The sequence below is a fragment of the Triticum dicoccoides genome, chromosome 6B, assembly GCF_002162155.2.
Source record: "Triticum dicoccoides isolate Atlit2015 ecotype Zavitan chromosome 6B, WEW_v2.0, whole genome shotgun sequence".
NCBI classification, from domain to species: domain Eukaryota; kingdom Viridiplantae; phylum Streptophyta; class Magnoliopsida; order Poales; family Poaceae; genus Triticum; species Triticum dicoccoides.
Genome location: NC_041391.1, coordinates 706,345,826 through 706,364,887, shown reverse-complemented (window position 1 = coordinate 706,364,887; position 19,062 = coordinate 706,345,826). Strand labels below are relative to the sequence as shown.

Here is a 19,062-nt window from a genome sequence, read left to right as displayed (position 1 = left end):
GGATTTATGCAAATTGGAGAAGAGAAGTGGGGTCTTGTTGCAAAAATGTCACAGCTTACATCACATTAGTTAGATGCAGATCTGATGGTAAGAAATAACGGATGACAGACACACCATCATCATCAACTAAGTCTTTTATAGGAGTATAGAATTCTGAGTGGTCTTATGCGGAAAATTTGGTCTTGAGCAATACCAAGCACACATGCGTCAGTTTAGGACACCTCGTCAGACAGGCATAGTGAATGGTTATATGTGGCAATTTGAGGAACTTATGCACCAAGTGCCACCACACAATCCTTCTTTCAGTCCAGTGTTTTTCACCACACAATTCTTAGGACATGAATGATGAATGTATTGGAAAGACTAAATGCTTTCGCTTGCTTTTGCAGGGAATACTCATGGAGATGACTGGTCCGTACGCTACCAAATGATTAGAGGAATTTGTCATGGGTTGCACTGTCTTCATGACAAGCAGATTAACCATCTTGACCTCAAACCTGAAAATATTATGTTGGATGCTAATATGGAACCAAAAATTTCCGACTTTGGTTTGTCAAGATTCTTAGATGAAGGACAATCCAAAATGTTTACGAAGCACATAGTTGGAACACTGTAAGCTAAGTTGTCCGGTTGACATCACTATTTGTTGAATTGTTTTTGCCGAATGGTACTTCAAATTAACAATCACACCAATCCATGCTGGCGATATATTGCACCGGAAATCATAGATAAAGGAGAAATATCATTCAAGTGAGACATGTATGCTTTGGGCATTGTTATCATAGAATTATTAACGAGGACCAGTATGATAAGTCTTGACAATGTAAGGAGAAGTTACTTAACTTGCTACTCGACTTCCCTAAATTATGGAAAATTTGTACTGATATACACTATCATTATATAGAAATATAAGTTTTTTACCTTGCACAATCTACACTTTACCAATTTGTTCACTAGTTCTTTTCACGGATACCTATGTATATATACGCGCTCGTGTGTGTGTGTGTGTGTGTGTGTGTGTGTGTGTGTGTGTGTGTGTGTGTGTGTAGTAATGTTATTCATCATTATATACAGCAAAATGATTCTTACTAACAAATAATGAGACCGTTAGCATTTGGCCAATATAAGGTTTCATTTTAGTTATTGGTAAAAGACACAAAAGTTTTAGTACATACTTGCCTGCAAAAAATTAAACTGAATAAGCTGAATCCTCCAATGCCTACCAAGTTTACTCCAAAGAAGGGTTGTGCAAAGACTACTCTGTTTCATATATACATTGTTTGTAGACCCTGCGTCTATCCTCTAGGTAGAAACACCTTAATTATATATTTTGTCCACTCCTTATAATATAGAAGTTGTGATTTTTTTTATATTCATAAATATGGGTCTTCATATAACAAGGACCCTTGCAAAACTTGATGCAAAAAATATGACTACATACATCCAGCATAACAAAGGAATTCATACATCCTGGCTACTGGGCAGTTTGCTATTCTCCAAATTTTGTTTCTTTAGTGTTAGGTTGCATGCAAGCATACTTCCTGGCTAGTGGTAATTAATATTTTCAAAATAACTTCAGGAAGTCTGTGAAGAGGAAGAGAACACATGTTGCATCTCAACCCGGTTAGAAATAAGCATTTCACCACATAGTTTATGCACGTCTGAACTATAATGGCTTAAATCACCATTCACGTGTGTTGGTTTTCGTTACGTTTCACACGCCTGTTCCATTGATCAACTCTATTATTGGGTTATGTCTTGTTTGAACTCATGCACTGATGTGTTTTCCTAAAGCCTAGATGACAAAACAGTTGCAGAGTATTACTTAGCTTCGTTTCTCCACTGTCGGAAACCTGAATAGTAAAATAAGCAAAAGGAGAGATAGATTGAACAACAAAATCACTTTTTTTAGAAAAGGAGGAGCAACAAAATCACTTGATCGTTGCACCTAAACTTATCCAGTCGAGCTAAGCATCCAAGGAAAGTAATAATCATAGATTGAAGCATAATTACCACTAGCTCGAACTCAACTATCACTCACAGCAAGTAATCAAAGAAAGCAGGGTAAACTGAACTGAAATTACTGGCCCTCGCGCAACAGCAAAGTTTCAGAGAGTTAACAGACAAACATAGCAGCAAACTTCCAAGACTTCTTCTCCTCTCTCTGCCTCTCCCCCGTTTACTTCCAAAATCTTTGCCCAGGTTGGCCCTTTCCTCTCTTCTTCCTTGCCCGCGTGGAATAGCATAATTATTAGTGCGTGTTCACTTTTCTGCAAAATAGTGAAGACTAGGCCGAACTTGTTTCTTTGGGTAGAACTTGATTTAAACAAGTAGATTCAAACAAAGAATTATACCATGATGTTAGGTAAACCGAAAGAAAATTATGCTAAATATGATAATTTTCTTATTTTAAGAATACCAATTTACTTCCATAAAACAATCGCTACTTGTCAAGTAAATCTATCCATAACAAATCGGTCCGGAATATACATATGTTCTGTATTTCCTTTTCATGTTCTAATATTTCTGCATGTGTAAAAAAACTTAATTTGCAGTGGCATGAATCGTTAGACACGGACTGCCCTCGAATGAGGATGTGCATAGGAATAGCACAGAAATGCATGGATCCTGACAAAGATAAGAGACCTACCATACGTCAAGTAATCCGCGAGTTGGGCGACCCAGAGAGTATGATTCCACGGTCTTCCGTAAACCAGGTACAAATGATTAATTGAAGCCAGAGTTGTTCTCCTTTGATGATGTTTTTTCCGTATAAATTCCACCCTTACAATAGTATGCACTGTCCGACATCTAATTAAATTATTTAATTTGGATTATGATCATAAAAATGAAGCTGGCGTCTATATTTATGATTCGCACCTATGCGCAGGCAATTGCTAAGAGGATGCACGTTAACTCGTGTAAGAGCCTTTGACTTAACATAGGTTCAGGGAAACACCGCCGCGAGGCATCTCCTATTTGGATGGCCTCTTGTTTTGAATCTGCTTTGTACAACATCTACTCTTGGGCTTTGCTCGTCATTGTTGAATAATTAATAAATTATGACTGTATGCATGAATAGATATGCAAACGACGGAGTTCTCCTCTTCAGGGAAAAAGAAAAAAAAAATACATATACCAGGTGACATATTACGGTCTTCTTTTTCTCTTTTGCAGAAGGCTGGAAGCACAGGGGATACAATTATTGTTTGTTCCGTGTTAATTGCGACTGTCTCGTTTGGTGGATTTTTCGCCCCACCTGGTGGTTACAAAACTGATGGCACACCAACACTCGCTGGAACGTATTTCTTCAACGCATACATGCTGGCTGTAGCAACAGCATTCGTTTGCTCCGCTTCAGCAACCATCAGTCTCATGTACCCTGGAATGGCTTTGGTTAAGTTTCACACCCGGCTTCCGCAATGCCGCATATCAATCTATTGTTTATTCTGCTCTGTTACAAGTTTGGTTGCTGCCTTTGCGCTAGGCTTCTATTTGGTTTTGGCTCCAGTTGCGCACATGACGGCAACTGTAATCTGTCCATTGGCGTTCCTTGTATGTTTGTTGTGGAGATACATGGCAGAATCTAGAAGAAGCGCTTCAGCTGCAACAAAGCAACTTGTTCGAATGGCCAGAAAAGCATTTCTCATCTTCTCATGTGCTGTTGTTATCTCCGTGCGAACACTGGCAGCATATTGGCCCTTGGTAATAATCTTCGGTTGGGCTGCCCTTTCGACAAAATATGGAGGCAAATGACTTACTTGGATCAGTTCCCGTACATGATGTGGCCAAGGTACAATATTTACTTAAAGGGATGATCATCAATGATTTATGTAGATGTAGCTTTGTTTAATATTCTCATTATACCTGAGAGTTTATTGTATTTTTACTGTGTAACGGTGACCAATTAAGGCATGCATGTAATATAGTGTGATTTACTCTTGGAATAGCTTTTGCCACCTCACTTTATAGACAAAGCATCAACCAAGACTTAGAAGTGAAGCTAGACACGGACCTTTGTACTAGTTCGTTTTTCATTAGATTATTCGATCAATTGTACTAGCTTGTGTAATAACTCAGTGAAGCTATATCGGTCAAGAAAAATTCCTTAACGGTCAGGAGACGAATTTTTTTTTTTTGGAAAAGGGGCCATGCCCCAGCCTCTGCATCAGAACGATGCATACGGCTCATATTATTAATAGTAAAAAACCAATCTCAAAGTACAAACTATAACAAAACTGCAAATAAGAAAAGCTGAAAGCCACAACTGGCACAACCGGCTGGCAAAACTATAGGATCAGACTATCCTATTACATGACCGCCATCCAAACCGGTTGAAAATATCCCGAGCTACCATCTCCCATCGGGTAGACGCAGTAACCAAACGCTCCCTGGCCTCCGTCGGAGTGAGTAGCGACCACATACGGATGAACGCCGTGGCCCTGAAGATAACCCGCAAAAAGTGAAAGTTTGTTGATCGGTTAAAGACTAAGTCATTTCTGCAATTCCATATTGCCCACAAAAGTGCACAAACGCCAACCCGAATGTGTCTTGCAATGTCATATTCCACCCCATCTAGCCATGTTCCAAATAACATACTAATAGAGGTGGGCTGACTGATATTAAAAGCAATATGAACCGAACGCCACAGAATCTTAGCCAACGGACAATCGAGAAAGAGGTGTTTGATGTTTTCAGAATGATCATAGAAGCTACACCGAGACGAACCTACCCAATTACGTTTTGCAAGATTATCCTTAGTCAGAATGACCTGTTTATGTACAAACCACATAAACACTTTAATACGTAAGGGTACCTTAACTTTCCAAACATGTAAGGAGGTAGGGATGACCGAAGAGTTAATGACAGCCTGATACATTGATTTGACCGAGAACACACCGTTCTTAGTAAGTTTCCAATGTAGCTGATCAGGGTTAGCAGACAACCGGACATCCATCAAACGTCGAACCAGATGGAGCCAGGCCTCCCAATGATTACCAACAAGCGTCCGCCTAAAGCTGATATTGAGGGGAACGGACTGTAAAACAGTAGCAACATAGGCACCTCTACGTTGGACTATGTTATACAAAGAAGGATATTGAAGTGCTAGTGGGGTCTCCCCAAGCCACGTATCCTCCCAATACCTTGTCGTGGTACCACTCCCAACAATAAATTAGTCTTGTTGAAAAATATTTGTTTAACTCTCATCAGCCCCTTCCAAAAGGGCGAATCTGAAGGTCTCACAGACACTTGAGCCAAAGTTTTAGCAAATAGATACTTATTGCATAAAATCTGCGCCCAAGTGGCCTCCGTCTCAGATGACAACTTAAAAAGCCGCTTGCTAAGGAGACATATATTTTTGATTTCCAGATTTTCAATACCTAGGCCACCTTGGTCCTTAGGTCTGCAAATAATATCCCACTTCGCAAGTCTATACTTCCGTTTAAGCTCATCAATTTGCCAAAAGAAACGAGATCGGTAGAAATCTAACCTTTTCCTAACTCCGACCAGAATCAAGAAAAATGATAACAGAAACATAGGCATACTAGTGAGGACCGAGTTAATCAGAATTAATCGCCCTCCATATGACATGAGCTTTCCTTTCCAACAGCTCAGTTTCTTTTCAAACCGATCCTCCAAACATTTCCACTCAGCATTGGTTAGCTTACGATGATGAATGGGTATACCTAAGTACGAAAAAGGTAAAGAACCCAATTCACATCCGAACAATTGTTGATACGATTCCCGGTCATCATTAGCTCTTCCAAAGCAAAACAATTCGCTCTTGTGGAAGTTGATTTTAAGCCCGGACAATTGTTCAAATAAGCAAAGCAGCAGCTTCATGTTCCTAGCTTTCGCCATGTCATGCTCCATAAATATGATAGTATCATCAGCATACTGGAGAATAGATAACCCGCCGTCTACTAGATGTGGAACCAGGCCACCTACCTGTCCTGCATCCTTTGCCCGACCTATTAAAATAGTGAGCATGTCAGCCACTATGTTAAACAGGATCGGTGACATAGGGTCTCCTTGCCGTAGCCCCTTGTGTGTTTGAAAATAATGACCCACGTCATCATTCACCTTAATCCCAACACTCCCTTTTTGCGTTAAAGAGTCAATTTGGTTTCTCCATGCCGGATCAAAACCTTTCATACGTAACGCTTGTTGAAGAAAAGGCCATTTTACTTTATCATATGCTTTTTCGAAATCCACTTTAAAAACTACGCCATCCAGTTTTTTGGAGTGGATTTTGTGGAGCGTTTCATGCAAGACAACAACCCCTTCCAGGATGTTTCTATCCGGCATGAAAGCTGTCTGAGACGGCTGAACTACAGAGTGTGCTATTTGTGTAAGCCTATTTGTCCCCACCTTAGTGAAAATCTTGAAACTCACATTTAGCAAACAAATGGGTCGAAACTGCTCAATCCGAACAGCGTCAGTCTTCTTAGGCAGAAGAGTAATCGTCCCAAAATTTAGCTTGAACAATTGAAGCTGGCCCTCAAAAAACTCGTGAAACATGGGCATCAAGTCACCCTTGATAAAATGCCAACACTTTTTGTAAAACTCCGCCGAAAACCCGTCCGGACCTGGAGCCTTGTTGTTCTCCATTTGAGTAATAGCCTCAAACACCACTTTCTCCGAGAAAGGAGCAGTCAAGAGCTCATTCTCGGTAGTCTCAAGTTGAGGCACATCCTCAACCCTAGACTCATCCAACGACACAAATGTCTCTACCGGGTTACCAAACAACTGTTTGTAATAATTGGTAATGTACTCTTTGAGATTATCTTGACCAACTATCGTTCCTTCATCTTGTTCTAATTGGAAAATTCTCTTCTTACGATGCTTCCCATTCGCAATCATGTGAAAGAATTGAGTGTTATCCTCGCCTTCTACGATTTTGCGAACCTTGGCTCGCAATGCCCACTTCAATTCTTCCTCACGGAGAAGCTTTTTAAGCTGCATCTCTGCATCTATCTTTGTTGCCAACTCAGTGGAATCCAAGATAGATGTTTCTGCTTTAGTTTCGAAATTTTGAATGATTAGAAGAAGTCTGTCCTTCTCCACCTTATAAATCCCATGCGTGTGCTTAGCCCAGCCACGAAGGAAACGACGGAGATGCCGAATCTTGGATTGCCATCTGTCGATAGGTGTCCTACCTCCCGAGTCCATAGCCCACTCTCTAGCTAACAACTCGAGGAAGCCTTCTCGATCAAACCAGGCAAGTTCAAACGAGAAAAAATTCTTGTTGCCCACGAAATTTTGAACTCCGGAATCGACTAATAGCGGTGTATGATCCGAGACACCTCGAGTCAAAGCCTGCACCATTACCAGGGGAAACTTCTGTTCCCACTCGACACTAGCTAGCACACGGTCAAGTTTCTCAAAGGTCGGCACCGGTAACGAATTAGCCCAAGTGAATTTCCTACCCGAGAGTTCGATCTCTCTGAGATCCAAACTTTCAATGATAGTGTTGAACATAAAGGGCCAGCGGCCATCAAAATTGGCATTATTCTTGTCCTCTTTTCTTCGGATTATGTTGAAATCCCCTCCCACTAAGAGAGGTAACTGTTCATTAGCACAGATGCGCACCAGATCTGCCAAGAAATCTGGTTTGAGTTCTGGTTGAGCAGCTCCGTAGACTGCCGCCAAAGCCCAATCAAACCCATCTGCCTTAGATCTAATCCGAAATTTGACAGCAAACTCGCCCATAACTACGCTCCTTACCTCCAACGTTTCACACTTAACCCCAAGTAAAACCCCGCCGGATCTTCCCCGAGGTGGGAGGCAGTGCCAATCAAAATCTACCCCCCCCCCCAGACAAAGTGGCGAGAAATTGATTAGTGAAATTACTTCTTCCAGTCTCGGACAAAGCAATGAAATCCAAATGATGTTCCAGAGAAGCATCCGCCAGAAACCTCCTTTTAGCCAAGTCTCTAAGACCTCTGCTATTCCAGAAAATGCCTCTCATAAGTCATCATGAAATTTTTTGGCAGTACGAATCCTAGTGCTCCTACGCACAGCGGAGACTGGATAAACCTTTCGTTTCCATGTCCGCTTAGGCTTGACTATACCATCAACCGGAATATGGCCCTCATCCTCAGCATCTAGCACTAAAGGCTCATCTACATGAAGAGACGTCTCAGGCTGTGAGTCTTCCTCCGCCTCGAGACAAGCAGGGTCAAGATCGGCACACATACCATCTAGGACCCTAACCCCTAGCGCATCAATCTCCAAATCATTCATTGGTTTAACTGCAGCTATGTGACGAATCATATCTACCGCACGCTCGGCTTCCAAATCAAGAATGTCGTTAACTGATTTAGCAATCTGAAGATCATTAGTACCAAGTGAAATTCCTAGTTGATTTGCATTATTGATGATCTCATTATCAGTGAAATGCAAAATGGAATTTGACTTAATAACAGACATACCAGTGGTGGTTTCGACGTCCTGCAACTTGGCAGCTCTCACAGCGCACCGTAGTTGAATGTCGTCGACGTCCGGCTGCTCCTGCAACCTCCCGCTGATCCGCCTCCCCTGGGAGACAGGGTCCGGGATACCACCAAAAGCGATGACCTCCTCGCGGGAAGCCCTGCACGGGGAGAGACCGCCTGCCCCTCCCCCCACAGCGACGCCCCGTGACGCCGTCAGCAGCGCAGTGGAGGTAGACGGCGGCACCACCTGCAGCCCGTCAACAGGCGATCCGCCAGCAGCCATCGGCTCCGGGGCAGCCCAGACGCCGCGCACCGAGGCGAGGGCAGTATCTGCAGCGGTTCCACCCCGCCCGCCCAACACTGTGGGGGCAGGTGAGGCCTCCACCCCCAGCCCCGGCGCACCAACGGCGGCGTGAAGCGGTGCAGATGCTTCCCTAGCCGGACTGGCCGGTGAAGACACCTGTGTGAGACCAGAACCCGACCCTCGCAGAAGATCAGAAGCCACCTCCAATGCCGGCAAGGACGGAGAGCGCGGTACACGGACCTCCTGCCCGCTGGACCCATCCAAAGCCCGCCTAGCCTCCGGAGTGATCGAAAGTACAGCGCTGGTCCTGACTGTACTCCCGGCCAGCTCCGCCGAGTCGTCCAGAAGAGTCGTCAAGTCCAGCCGCGGTGTAGGGGATGAAGGAGAAGAAACCACGTCCTGAACCGCCAGTCTGTCCTCCAAAGCCCTCAAGCCCTCCGGAATCACCGGTGGCACGTGCTCAGACGGATCATCCAACTCCACACGATCACTCCAAAGACGAGAAGGCGCAGAGAAAGCCCCAACAGAACCAAGCTGAAGCATGTTGGACGGTGCCGAACCCGGTGTTTTCCCCTTAGCAGACTCTGTTGGTTTAGGCGATTCCACAGGCCTGGAATCCCTGTGACCGTCACCGGGGGCGTCCTCTCCCCGGTGCCCAGAAGCACCTCCCCCCTCAGTGGTATCCATAGGTAGCAGCTCCTCAAAATCCTGAAACAAGTCCGGGTCCTCATACTCGACATTCAACATGTAAGCCACCCCCTCATAACACCATCTGACCACATCCGGCAAGAACTGTATGTTGGCCACGCTAATCAGCAAACGAGCAACACTGTGAGCACGAGTGAAGGGCATGTCCACCTGCTCCGTCTTACCGAGCAAGGACCCCAAGCTCCACGTGAGAAAGAAATCATCCAAGGGCTCGGACGGTGCCCCTGAAAAGCGAACCCAGATCTGAGTCAGTGGTGTGCCCTGCGGCTCCTTCTTTTTCCACTCATCAAACTGCAACACAAAGCTAGTTCCAGTAACTCGACTCATGCCAAACTTGAGAATCCTCTTCTGATCCTCTTTAGAAGGAAAAACCACTTTATAAGAATTATCAGAAAGCTTCATCAAGGACCATTTGAAATTTCCTGGAGCCAACTCCCGCAACTGCTGAATAATCTGGGCTTCAGTGAGCGGTCCGGTGACCACTTTAACCACCCCAGGGAAGGAGGTTTCAACCACAGGAGCCACCGAAGCCACACTAGGTGACTCAAAGAACATCAACTCAGAGCGCCCGTAGATATTAAGTGTCGGTTTGGGCCCGAGAAGAAGCGGACACTCAGCCGCCACATGCTTAGGTTTCCGACAAATCTCATATAACTCAGCAGAACAGTCAACCATGAAGTGACCCATCTCCCCACAGCGGAAACAGACTAATTTTTTCTTCTTAGCCGCCCACTTAGACAGCTTGTCACCTCTGTCCTTCTCCGAGCCTTTATCGGACTCCGCATCATCCGATTGCGCTATCATCGGGACAGCCACATCAGCAAGAGCCTTAACCGTCTCCACCACTGTCTGGTTCAGAGCCGCGTCATCAGTTGCCATGTCTGAAGAGTCCGAGTCGGCACCGGGCAAAGAACGCCCACCCCGTCCTCCATGGAAGCGTCCACGCCCACCACGGAAGCGTCCACGGAAGCGGCTGGGGCCAACCGCGCCCTCGACGAAGTTCCCCGGTGGTCCTTGAAAGCCCCGGCCAGCATTACCCTGCTCCGTCCAAGCGTAACCTTGCCCACCACCGGTGGACGACGAACCCCGATGAAGCCCTTGACCGTAAGCGTCGTATCCATCATCACCCCACTAACCACGGGGAGGGTTGCGGCTGTCCCCCGCGAAAGCACCCGACCCGCGGCCCGCACCACCATTAGCTGCTCCACCCCTCCCGGCCGCCATCTGACGAGGCCAGGGGCGCTGCCCCTGAGATGGTGCGGCCCCGGGCGGCGGCGGCGCTGCAGCCCTGGCCGGGGGAGCCGCCACCAGCGCAGGCGCCGCAGCCGCAGCGGATGCCGGCTGCGCCGAATTGGGACCCGACGCAGCCCTCACGGGCGGCTTCGCCGGCGGCGGGGCCTTGGGCGGCGGGGCCTTGGGCGGCGCCTTGGGCGGCATGACCACCTCACCAGCAGCCGACTCGCGAGAGGGCAGCAGCCTTTTCACGCGACCAGTCGCAGCAGCAGGAAAGCCAGCCCGTCCCCGGTGGCGAACCCTAGCGAAGACAAGGACTCAGCAGGGAGAGGACGCTCGTGCATGTGGAGGATCGCTAACCGATGCGATCTCATGCACAAAAGACTCCCCAGCCCGATCAACTGGGTCCGGTTTTGCCTGGGCCTGTAGCCCCGCTAATCCCGGCCCACCCTCGTACACACCTCGGCCCACTGAAACCAGCCCATCGGCGCGTAGGAGGGAATTCAAACGCGAGATCCGCTGTTCCCGAATCACGCTCGATCGGTCGACCGCCGGCGGCGGCGCCTGTGCCGCCGAGGGTCTCCGGTTCTTCTTCCTCCTCACTTCCTTCCACGAATTCTCAGTAATAAAATCTGACAAAACAAGGTTTCGGAAGACTAACCTTAGGAATAGGCCCCTTCCAAGGCCGGATCGCCGCCGCCGCAGTCCGTCGATGAACGATACGCCGGACGATTTCGATCTTGTCCTCTGGCCGCAAACCTTGACGAGCCGGATCGTCCACTGGCACAACGCCATCCACGATCGCAGCCACATCCTCTTCAGAATACCCAGGATCGAACGCCTCGCAAATCACAGACGACGGCGTCGGCGAGTACGCCTCCGGCGAGACCCTGACGTCCTCCTCGCCGTCCTCATCCTCCGGATCAGACTCCGCTAGAGCCCAAAACCTTCCCCCGACGCGATCCGCGCCTGCAGCGGCCGCCGGCGACACGGCCGTGGTTAGCGTCCCGGGCATCGCCCGAGTCGCCAGTGAGTCGCCTGTCAGGAGACGAAAATGCTGCATGCATTACATGCCTGCACAATCAAAGCTCTGTCCATGGAGAGCAGGTCCATGGAGATTCCTTCAATCCTTCATGCATGCACTGCTGCTATATACGGAGTATTACTCAAAAGAAGAAGCAGAAGCTCTGAAATGTTATCTGAATTTACTTTGAGTTGACGCAGAAAAGCTTTGTTTATTTAGATTTCATAACTTCAAATTCGCTCATGCAACTGAAGTTAATTCCTCCAATACAGATAGTTAATGACTCATGATAAGCCGTTTCATCCTAATACTAATCCTATGCCACCGCTGTCCACTGCCGCCAACCTGGTTGAAATTCCCAGGGTTTAAATTTTTCTAATTCCAGCCCGGGGTTTAAATTTGTAACTAAACAAGGAAAAGAATATCAAGTGAGGTAAATGAGACAAAATATATATACTACTACTATACTATGGACTAATAACAACCTGATAGAAAACACAACCGTCACATAGTTTTTGAATGCAGGCAGAAACCAATTCAAGAACATAAATTCATACCAGGAGCTACTAAACTGCTAAGCTTATGTAGTTTTCTTCACGTCGGCAGCAAACAGGACAAGAGCACAGATCGATAAACTGCTGAGCACGACACACTTACCATCATCAGGAAAGAAAATAACCAACTGAGTTCATAGAACATATGCATCTGTTTCTTACAGGAATTAGCGCATACACGTAGAGGGATCAGCACAGATTCTCGCACGTTCATAGGCAAAGCTTGACCAACAAAGCACGTTCATAGGCAAAGGGAGGAGCCAATGGGCTTTTTCGTCACCCAAGAAAGAATTCAGCCATCCCTGCCGTTGGGTTGCACGGAGCTGGCGAAGCAGAGGAGGAAGCCTCGGAAGTCACAGAGCCTTGAAAGAACTTGCATGATCGGCCTCAACGATGGAGATGCTGCAGATCCATAGCCTCTCTACTTTGTCTCTTGGATCTGGTGTCCCCCGGCTGGTTCGCAAGAGAGAAGCTTCTCTGCTTTTATCTCCACTTTTGCTCCCCTTCTTCTGTTCAGTTTGGTGAGTCTTGAGATCCAACCGCCTTCCTTGGCTGAAGATTTACGCTCCTCATCATGCTTTTCTGTAAAAAGACGCACATGTTGTAAGGCTGTACATTTTTAACCTGAAATGAAATGAGTGGATCATCACACACTTTGGCTTAAGATTGTTTCAGAACTATGAAGCAGAGTGTCACAGAGTGACCCATTGAAACAGAGAAGAAATGATGTCTGTCAAGAGGGAGGCATGCTAAATTATCATGGATCTTGACATCAATCAGTGATAGAGCTACCTGACTGTAGGCTGAACTTGTGCTTCGCTCGCTACAGCATACAGAATTACAGATGTATGCATGGTCGAGTCGACACAGTTTGCCTGATCAAAGTAAAGAAATGTCAGCTCACATGGCAACGTCAGATTACCGCGAATAAGGCTACCAGCAGTGATAGTGAACAAAGCTTTCTATCTCTCGCCTCTTCAGATATCTTAGAAACAGAGTGTGTCAGTTCACATGTTATACCGACAGGTGGCATTTTTCTGTAAAAGATGGAAGAAAGCAACTGAACAACACCAAAAAGGTGGAGGTGCCGTTATGGGGCTCTATATTTTTGTTCAGCTTAAACAATCCAGCAAAAACCTATACAAACACTTCATTTGCTAAAGTGCCAATATCAACACAGTACAGTGCAGACGTCCAGACAAGGTCCATTTTAAAGCTGCAATTAGAGATATATATATGGTGCAAACATACAAATAACATTTAGATACAAACAATTCGCCTGCAGCGGAGTTGGGCGCTTCATGGTGCATCAACCATGTCATATATCATATCAATAAACTGGAGAAGGAAGAGCAAGGTAACGGTTTATAGAAGGGAACAGGAGATCTGGAAACTAGCACAAGCTGAAGAGGGAAAGAAGTGACACCAGACAGTACCTGTGCTGAAGAGGATGAACAAACAGTTGGTGCCGTGTGTGTAATAAAGGAAGCGTTGCCGGAACCGAGCTTTGGTTCTTTATAGGAGCAGATGGTTGTCGTGGAAACAGCCAAGGACGAAAACCTCCAAACGTGGGTAGCACTTTAAAGCATGTATTCTTCATATGTTCCGTGCGTGTTTGCGACTGTACTGTAGTGTTTGAGAGAATCAATTTGGCAAGTCATTTATACGCCAAAGGGTATTTTGTACCAGCTATTGGTATTTTGGGTGTGTGATAATGGTACCAGAAGCTAAGTTCCTCCACCCTTTGATCTTGGGAAGTTAGTGAGGTTTTCTGTGATCGGTCTTATTAATACTATGTAAGTGTGGCGACGCACAATCCGCTTTCTGCATGACTAGTGAAAGCAGAGCATCTCTCTGTCGAGATGATTTTTTTTACTGAGGCCCGAGGAGCTGATTCGGGACGTTGGTGTTCGTTTGATCTATACACTTTGGGATTGCGTGGTGATTCCTGATTTATGTCCATGTGCCATGTCAATGTCACCAGAATGACCGAATCTCGCGTAGTCTGTTGGTCAGTGGTTTGCTAAAACAGAGACCCTACCTTGTATCTGCTTTTGCTTGTCTGTTTGCGAAACAGGGAGCGCCTACTTCAGCATTGTGTCTTACTTCCAAATGATATGAAGCTTCCCTCCCATCTTTTTAGTTCGTTTTCATTTGCAGACTCGCGCATTTTTTGATGTTTTAAGTGTGTGAGTTTGCATGAAACTGAAGACCAAAATGTCTGCTGCAGTTCATCCGATTTTCCCCTGGAAGCAAAGTTTAAATGGTGGTTTTGGTATTAACAGCTGAACATTTCCCCCTGGAAACAAGTTTAATAGCTGAAGATTACAGACGTTAGTGTTGACTATGGGATACGATGCGGTTTGTGACTGCTCACAATTTGTTTCATGCACAAGAGTGAATTTTATACTACATACACTTGTTATTCTGCACTGGCTTCAGTTCCTGGCCGCAAAAAAAACCGATTTTTCTTAAACGAAACAGTCTGTAGACATAAAACATACACTTATTTTCTTCTTACTTTCACTTTCACGTTTTGGGCATCCTGTAACCACCAGAGCTGCAGGCGTGGTCGCACTCAACGGGCTCCAGCTTCTCACTTCGCTGGCAAACACCAGAGTAAAAAAACATCAGCTCAAATGGAAGCTTCAGATTTACATGAATAAGTCTACAAGCACTGATGGTGAAGAGAGCATTCTTCCTCTTCCTTCAGAGATGTCTTACAAACAAATATGTTGTCTTATTAACCAACAGGTGCCTTTTTCTTTGCTATGCAAATGAATTATCGCTCTCTGGGAAAAGATGATACAAAGCAAACCGAACAGCATGGAAAAGGCACAGTGCAGTTATAGGGCTGTATATATTTTTATTCAGCATAAACAATCCAGCAAAACATATACATACACCTCATTTGTTAAAGTACAGACATACAACTACCAATAAAATACAGTACGGCTGTACAGACGTCCAGCAAAGGCTCGTTTAGAGCTAAAATAGAAATAAGGTGCAAACATACAAATAACAATACGGTACAGTACAAACGTCCAGCGAAGGCTAACTTAGAGCTACAAATAGGGATATGGTCAAACATACAGATACAAAAAATTCACTTGCTGCAGAGTTGGACGCTTCATGGTGCACCGTCTTGAGTTTTCTCCATCATGTGAGCCCGCCTTACAGCCACTTGCACATAAACCATGTCGTACATCATATCAACAAACTGGAAGAAGGCAGCCCTCCATGCTGTCTTCATCAACATGGTGCAGAAAACTGTCCACAGACCAACAACAAATCCAATGCTCATGGCAAGATAAACAAATGGCATCTGATCTACATCTTTGAGGCCACTTTGCTTTGCATCATGTGTTGAGCAGTTCCTGCCAACAGGATCTCCACAAAGACCAGGGTTACCGATGTAGATATACATCTGGTTGTCAAGAGCTTGTAGCTGTTGTCCGGATGGTATCGGACCGGACAGATTGTTGTATGACAAGTTCAAGTGGCTCAAATAAGTTAAAGCTGACAAACTTGATGGTATTGAACCAGAAAACTCATTGAAGGATAGGTCGAGTGAGTCCAACTGCCTTAATTCACCAATTTGGTTTGGGATTGCTCCTGTGAGTTGATTATTTGACAAGTTCAGATTGGTAAGCCCAATGAGTAAAGTTATCTCCTCTGGAATCTGTCCCGCCAACCTATTACTTGACAAATCAAGAATTACCAGTAGCTTGTAGATCGCAAAGGTGTAGTCACGCTTTTGATCCTTCATGATTATTTGGATGTTATCTTCGTAGAAGTTATAGTTCGTGTCCTGTGACACCACTGCCCTCATTGCCTTCAAGTTTGACAAAGACCATGGTATGCTTCCTGATATGTTGTTATGTGCTATGTCCAAATAATGAAGACGGTGAAGGGAAGTGAGACTCTTAGGAATATGACCACTGAACATATTGGATCTTACTCTTAATATTCTCAACTGTGGGATTTTTTCTGGCAACCACTCTGGCAATCCTCCAAATAACCTATTGTAAGAAAGGTCAAGGAACATCAATTGTGATGACCTTGCAAGAAATTTAGGGAATTGACCGGTCAGATTGTTGTTATTTAGGGCTAAGCTGAACATGTTCCAACCAAACAGATTAGCTTTTGCATCAGATTCCTTCCAACACTGCATAATATCTCCTTCTAAATGGTTTCCTGATAGGTCCAACCTTAACAGACTAGTCAATTGGCATATAGATGAAGGGATGGTGCCTGTGAATTGATTATTTGCAAGCATCAAATCTTTGAATGCAGGAGCATTTAGCTCTGATGGCAATGGCCCAGATAAAGAGTTTGAAGATAGGTCCAGTTGGCTTATATGTATAGGCAACTGTGGAACTTGACCTGTCAACTTATTCGACCCCAGATGTATATACTCAGCTGACATGTGTTGTAGATTTGTTGGTAATGAGCCACACAATTTGTTTCCTGATGCTTGCAAGGTTGAAGCTTGGGAAAATGTCATCCAAAACCAATCAGGAATAACATCGTCCAGATTTGCATCACTAAGAACAAGAACATCAATATCAGTTTGCCATTTAAGCCACTCCGGAAAAATGGGTCCTAGTTGGCATGATTGAAACTTCGCAACCTTCAATCTAAATGGAGGAACCCATTTTTGGTTTATAGCTATCACAGAGTTGTACGAGAAGTCCAGATACTCTAAACTCAATAGGCCTGCAAAATGCTCCTCCACGAGCACTCTATCTAATTTATTATGGGCAAGGTCCAAATGCTTTAAATTACCTAAACTTGCAAAATGATCTTTCAAGATAAAATCACTGAAGTTATTATAGCTGAGGTCCAAATGCTCCAAATTACCTAAACCTACAAAATGTTCATTGAAGAGCACACCACTGAATTTGTTGTACTTGAGGTCCAAATGCTTTAAGTTGCCTAAACTTGCAAATTGTTCTTTCCAGAGCACACCATTGAAGTTATTGTGCCCGAGGTCCAATACCACTATTTTTTCTAAGCTTGCAAATTTTTCTTTCAAGAGCACACCGCTGAAGTTATTGTGGCTAAGGTCCAATAACTCTAATTTTTCTAAGGTTGCAAATTGTTCTTTCAAGAACACACCGCTGAAGTTATTGTAGCTGAGGGCCAGTCAATTTGTTTCTAGATGCCTGAAGAACACTAAGATTGGTCATGTTACCAATCCAAATGGATAGATTCCCGGTCATATTTGCACCCCGCACCGAAAATTCTTGCAGTGTATTCCATGAGCACTTTGGCAATCGCTCCATGAACTCTTCTATGTTTGAATCTATGTTGTTATTGCTGAACATCATTTTTTTCAAACTGCACAAATTTTTCAATTTTTCTGGTATCAAACCCACGAGCTGATTCCGACTTAAATCTATGACTTGAAGGGATGTCATGTTTGCCAAATCACTAGGAATGGATCCTACCCATTCTGAATATGAGAGGAAAAGCTCCTTAAGGCCTATGAGATTCCAAAACCACGCGTGCTTGAGTGAAGTACGGAAGGTGTTCTCAGATATATCAAGGACTTCGAGATGTGTGAGATTGGAAAGTGATACACTAGCAAACATGGTACTATTTAGTCCACACATGGACATGCGAAGCACTTTAAGAGAAGGAAGCATGTTAACCCTCTGAAACGAATCCTTCGCAGAACTAAGATGCACCCCGCTCATGTCAAGATGGCTCAACAAAGAGAGATGTGGCAACCATGCAAGATCCACACCAGGATAATAATTCCAACTCACATCAAGATATTGCAACTTTGAGAGATTGCCAAATTGGGAAGGTATTTTGAAGCTGTTAGAGGATATATCAAGGACCTCGAGATGTGTGAGGTTGGAAATTAATATACTAGCAGACACCGTACCACTGAGTCCACAGTCAGACAAGCGAAGCACTTTAAGAGAAGGAAGCATATTAACCCTCTGAAACCAATCCCTCGCAGAACCAAGATCCACATAACTCATGTCAATATGCCTCAACAAAGAGAGACGTGGCAACCATGCAAGATCCACTATGTAAGACCTATTAACATAATAATCATAATTCCAACTGAGATCAAGATATTGCAACTTTGAGAGATTGCCAAGTTGGGAAGGTATTATCCCACTGAATCCTGCCGAGGAGAGGTTGAGATACCTTAGGTTCTTGAGAGAAGCCAAGAACACAGGGATGCTTGTGCCGTTGAAGTCATTCCAGCTCAGATCAAGATAGCTCAGGTGTTGGAAAGTAGCCAAAGAAGAGCTCATCTCGCCGGCCGACAAGCTCAATGATCTGCTCTTGTTCGGGTAGCCGTAGTCGTACATGTAGTAGCCCATGTCGTACATGTCATCGTTTATGTCGTACATGTCATGGTTTATGTCGTACATGTAGTCCTGCATGTCGATGTTGCGGAGGTCGAGCTTGATGAGATGGCCCGTTTTGTTGCTGCAATGGACTCCCTTCCATTGGCAACAATCCTCACCCTGCCATGACGAGAGATGGCCAGCAGGGTCCAGGAGGCTTGCCTTGAAGGACAGAAGCGCATCTCGCTCCCTGCCGATGCAGGCTCCCGACCCACTCGCTTGGCCATGGGAAGTGGATGCTGCTTGGAAGATCAATAGACAAAGCAGTAGTGCAGCTCCTCGGATGAGAAGCATGAGCTTAGTCATATTGGTCAGAATGGCAGATGGAAAGGGGAATGGATGACAGAGCAGCTTATCTCTATCCCGGTTCCACCACAACTGCAATATAGGAGTATGGTCTACAAGTCATGCCGGGTGTGGCTAGAAC

General features: G+C 45.1%; 1 protein-coding gene and 1 pseudogene across 1 annotated transcript in view; one reads left to right on the top strand and one right to left on the bottom strand.

Moving 5' to 3' along the window:
* LOC119326274 (cysteine-rich receptor-like protein kinase 29) overlaps positions 1–880 on the top strand; it is a 12,205-nt gene extending 11,325 nt beyond the window's left edge. Inside the window, exon 4 of the mRNA XM_037599958.1 lies at positions 390–880. Coding sequence (XP_037455855.1) covers positions 390–616 — 227 coding nt within the window. The 3' untranslated portion in view covers positions 617–880. The remainder of the gene's footprint in view (positions 1–389) is intronic.
* A 14,273-nt stretch (positions 881–15,153) lies between these two features.
* LOC119326275 lies at positions 15,154–19,062 on the bottom strand (annotated as a pseudogene).